A 5155-nucleotide genomic window follows, 5' to 3' on the forward strand; every position below is an offset into this window, starting at 1 on the left:
AAACTTTACATCGGAATCTGGGGATGTACTGTATGGTGATTAACATAATATAATAAAATAAAATAAAAAGTCAGAGTGAGTTTGAATGCATATATTTATTTTCATGGCTACAGTTCAGGAATAGAAATGTTTTTCTCCTTATGATTTTCTTAATAGCAATTTCTTTTCTCCAACTTACTTTTCTTGTAAGAATACGGTATTTTATATATATATGATATATATATATATATATATATCATATATATATATATGATATACAAACTATGTGTTAACTGACTGTTTATGTTAACAGTAAAGCATCCAGTAGTTAAGTAGTAGTTAAGTTTTGGGGGAGTCAAAAGTTAATACTTGTATTTTTGACTGGATGGGAATCAGCATCCCTAACACCTGTGCTGTTCAAGGGTCAGCTGTATTTTTTTTTTTTGGTAAATAACTTTTGCTCTATTAGACAGAAAACCTGGAACAGAATTGACTTGTGGTTCTTCTCTCCTACTTATAGAGGTCCTAACAGAGTCATCTCCCAAGTACTCTCTGATGATTGAGGAAGATTTTAAAAATTCGACTTGTAAGAATAATAATTCCTATAGGTTTTTCCCTTACCATTTGATTTGTGAATTAGTCATTTAAAAATGAATGACAGAAACAATTTTAAAGACAAGATAATCGAGAAATAGTAAGGTATGCAAAGACAGAACAGAATTCCTTCTTAGTCATTTGAGCTATTAAAATTAAAAAGACGAAACAAAACCTTCTTACCTGAGGTGTCAATGCATTCAATTAGATTTGCATTATCAGGGGGTATGGGTGGTACACAGACAGTGGTCACATCCTAAAAGACAAGAAACATGTCCCCATTTATAGTGGCTCTTTTCTGTCTACCCTTATATATTGGGTTGGTTCTCAAAATAGACTCGGATTCTGAAAGAATATTATTTTCAAAACTTCTGAAATGCATTTAAAACCTGCACTTCATTTTAGAAAGCCTTTCCTGGTTACTGCCATCTACTGTGGATGCACCTTTGAGTTCTCTTCATTTTCCACACGGGCTATCCCAGAACGAAGAATAGCACAGACTATGAGTGATCGCACGCATCTGGGTTCATGTGCATGAGGCTGAGTTTCGGGGACTACCAAAGGCCATTTCTTACAAGTTAGCACTTACTACGGGAGGCGGCTGTGGGCCTTCTACTGCCCATGAGTGAATTGCTCCATCTGAACATTCGGGGACAGGCTCAAAGCCAGCTCCCCCACCAGGGGCACCTCCACAGTCACAGCACATCAACAAAAATGGGACCACTGTTGGTGAAAGGATAGGAATATGGGAATTAGCAGCGGAACCACATTAATATAAAACAACTTGCTCTTTTATGATTAAATTTGAAACCCTAATATCATTGCATTTGACTTCAAAATTCTTATGAAAGTTTCAGAAAGCAAACTGAACGCTCAGATACCAAAATCAACGTGAGCTTCAGTATACTAGACTGCAATCCATTTTAATTTGTTATATAGTATTTATATGACAAATAATATTATACCATTAAAACAGAGGAGTCTTTTCACTGTCATTTCTCTGGAAAATATTAAAGGAGACAAAAAGGAGAGCTGCAGAGGACCAGCAATATGTTTGAGTCTTCGTGTTCCCTCCTCCATGCCTTTACTTTTTTTCCTTTCACACATGCCTGCCTTTTTAATTTCAGCAGTAAAATCTTACTCATGCTTCAGGTAATTATTCCCTCTATTATTTTCCTCTACATGGATTTTTTTCTTGAAATGACTCCCACACAATTAGAGAACATTACACTGTCTAACAATGTCTTTCTGTTAATCAGTTGGGTTTTCTTATTCACCTAAATACATTTCTATCACAGAGCCTATTATATAATATAATCTTGGTAAAGGATTTGGAATGTATGGATGGATAAAGGAAAGGATGTGTAAGTAGAAAATATGACGAAGGAAGGAAAGAAACAAGAATGAAGCAAGGTAGAGGGGAAGGAACATAGGATGGTTACAAGGGAAGGATGGTAAGAGAGGGGAAATGGAAAGAAAGGAGGAAAAGAATCCTGTGTATTTTGTTTTCTTGAAGATGTGCTAGGCTTAGAGAAAGCTTTGAATCTAGAGGTATTGGACCCCAAATATATGATTTTTAAATCTTTTATTAACTACGCTACCCAAAGGCAATCAACAATATGAAGAACAAGTTCAAAGTGAAAGTCAGATATTACTTGTATTAGAGATAATCAGTACTTGGGTAATTAAGTTACTTTTATAAAGCACTTAATTCTGAAGTCTTAAAATGTTGGTTAATAATATGGCTAAAGAAGTGAAATTAGAGAGTTATCTCTTCTCATGTATTTTATGTTACATTCTGCAAGTTTGGATCATCTCTGATTGTCTTCTTCACTCAAATGGCAACCTGAACCTGCCTGTTATGGTGCTTTCCCATGGCCCTGAAATTGAATGCAAAGAAGTTTTTATCCTCCACTGCACTATAAGGGGTCAAGCAGTTTGATTTTTTTCATCTTGTAGACCCAACAGCAAACAGGCATTTCTTAATCAGTGCACAAAATAAGAATTGGCAAAGTATATTTTATCAAAGGATCAGAAAGCTTATCTCTTCCTCTTAATTTCAGGAGAGAGGAATACATATGAATGGGATTGTTAAAAATACTTACATCCTAGGACCAAGAAGCCCATGATGAGCAGTCCGATGCCGGCAGGACCAAAATGGACATTATCTGAGAACTTTGATTCTTCAAAGCCATTATCCAATGGCATGGTCCCAGTGACGTCAGAGTAAGTTTTGTCACCTGTGTTAGAACTGGTATCAGCTCCATTCACACTTCCAGTGCCAGTAACCTCACCACCAGCTGTACTACTACCCTCACTGCTTCCAGTACTGGTGCTATCAGTAACTTTTCCATTCTCAACCCAGCCAGAACCTTGAAGGTCAATATTAATTGTTCCAGTACAAGTTCTTCGAAGAGTATCTGCAACAAGATTCAAAAGGGAAGAAATATTTAATACAGTCAGTGTAAAAATCTTTGAACAATACAAAACCACTTTTTTTTTGCATCAATAATGTATTTCAATGTCTTTATTCTCATCAATTTAGTAACTTCCCACATCATCCCTTGTTTGTGACTCAGTTTTTAAATGGAATCATGATGAAGATTAGTGCTCCTGAAAGACCGCTCCATATGTTGAGAAGCATAAACAGTAAATGCCATGTCGTGTGTGCTGTCATTCACCCTAGATAAATAAATCAGTCATATTCTGCATACTATTTAAATGAATGGAAGCCACTTGTATTTGTATTGTATATGCAGTAGTTAGTTGCTTTATTCTCTCCTAAATTACCTTGACAGGGATTCCTTCATCACATCTGTACTATCTACTTCCCACAGGATTTGAATATATGATCATCTCTGATTAGGAACTGCTCAGTGCAGGAAACCCACAATGCTGAAAGTTCAAGGTGTGATTTTTTTTTTCCTCCTTCAGAGATAAGATTTCCAAATTCTAGCATCCACAGTACAGCTATTAGGCTAGAAATGTGTCATTAACTCTGAGGCTCTGGCTGGACATTGGTGATTATAATAATTCTTACTACAGTGTAGGAATGATGCTGATGGAACATTATCCTTTTCTGTAGCCACTTGCAATTATTTATACGTAGTTATGTCTGAAGTAATTTTTAAAAATTCCATGATAAACTTTTTTTCTGCTCTCTTTCCCTTCCAATTTTATTGAGATACTATAAATGACATATAACATTGTATGAACTTATGTACACAGGGTGTCATTTTGATAAACTTATATCTTGCAGTATGATTTCCACTATAGTGTTAGCTAACATATCCATCACCTCACGTGATTACCATTTCTTTTTTGTGATGAGAACATTTAAGATCTACTATCTTAGGAAGTTTTTAAGTATATAGCAACAGCATTGTCATTGATAATCACAAGGCAAGGCTTTGCATTAGATACCCAGAACTTATTAGTCTTGTGACTGGAAGTTTGTATTTTTTGACCAACATCTCCACATTTCCCCATCCCTTTGGTGGCCAGTCTAATTTTAATTCTGTTGGTCTGGAAAAGTAATATAAGCATGTTACTTCCAAATTGTTCACACAAAGTTGTACCTCAACTTTCCAAAAATTATGTAAAGTTAACTTTGTTTCTGGACTAATTATTTGAAAGTAACTTACGAATACAATTTAAAAATTTCATTTCTTGACATTAATAAGAACTAACATTGAATACCAGCACTCTTCTAAGTGCTTTACATGTAATAACTTCTGTAATATCTGTAAATCCATAATCTAGTGCCCCATTTTACAGAAGAAAAGCTGAGGAATAAATGGGTTTAATGACTTCTCTAAAATCCCATAGCTACTAAGTGATGGTACAAGATACCAATCCAGTCTCACTCCAGAGCTCATGGACTTGGCCACTGAGTTATACTGTCTCTCATATTATTAAAAATTTGATTCTATAATACCTGGTATGATTTTTTTTTGTTAGGAAAGGGTTATCTCAAAATATAACAATTAAAACTTTAATTTCTGAATGTATATATAATTTCCTCTAGACAGGGATAAAGTTAAATTGATTTCTTACCATCTATAGATAAAATTGTTCCTTGGTATTTTCCACCAAGCATGTTATACTGTTCCCTGGTAACTCTATTTCTCAAAGTAATTATGCCTGTTTTTGAGTCAACATCGAGTAGATTAGCTGGATTATTTCCCATTACATATCTGTATTTGAAGAAACAGTATGAATTAGCTTTCTAAAACAGACAGGTTTTGATTATAAAACACATGTTTCAAGTCAGGGGTCATAACCTCAGGATATCATTTTCAATTATTAGGGACTTTATTTTTTTTCAGGGCAGGCGCCTTCTGTTTGAGGACATTCAGAAATAGAAAAGGTTTAAATGTAAGAAAAATGAATTGCTGGCAGCCACTTCTGCTGAAAAGATCTCTTATGCCCACTTGGATGTCAGAATAATCGTTGGTTCTTGCAGTCTCATTTTCATTTGGTTTTGGCAGCATCAGAACTCTCCTGGAATACGTGGCTATCCCCTTCCCCCACCCCCTCCCCTCTGAAGTCCTCAGTTTGCCTCTCACAGTCCATAGTCTCT

The 5155-nt window shown here is 35.3% G+C and overlaps 1 protein-coding gene across 1 annotated transcript in view; it reads right to left on the minus strand.

Annotated features, from left to right (window-relative positions):
- DSG1 (desmoglein 1) overlaps positions 1 to 5155 on the minus strand; it is a 35188-nt gene that overhangs the window by 8799 nt on the left and 21234 nt on the right. The window contains exons 10-13 of the mRNA XM_002926663.4: positions 4630 to 4769; positions 2679 to 2993; positions 1163 to 1296; positions 757 to 829 (exon numbers count right to left, since the gene is read on the minus strand). Of these exons, the coding sequence (XP_002926709.1) occupies positions 757 to 829; positions 1163 to 1296; positions 2679 to 2993; positions 4630 to 4769 (662 nt within the window). The remainder of the gene's footprint in view (positions 1 to 756; positions 830 to 1162; positions 1297 to 2678; positions 2994 to 4629; positions 4770 to 5155) is intronic.

This window comes from Ailuropoda melanoleuca, unplaced genomic scaffold, assembly GCF_002007445.2.
Source record: "Ailuropoda melanoleuca isolate Jingjing unplaced genomic scaffold, ASM200744v2 unplaced-scaffold6034, whole genome shotgun sequence".
Classification (NCBI taxonomy): Eukaryota; Metazoa; Chordata; class Mammalia; order Carnivora; family Ursidae; genus Ailuropoda; species Ailuropoda melanoleuca.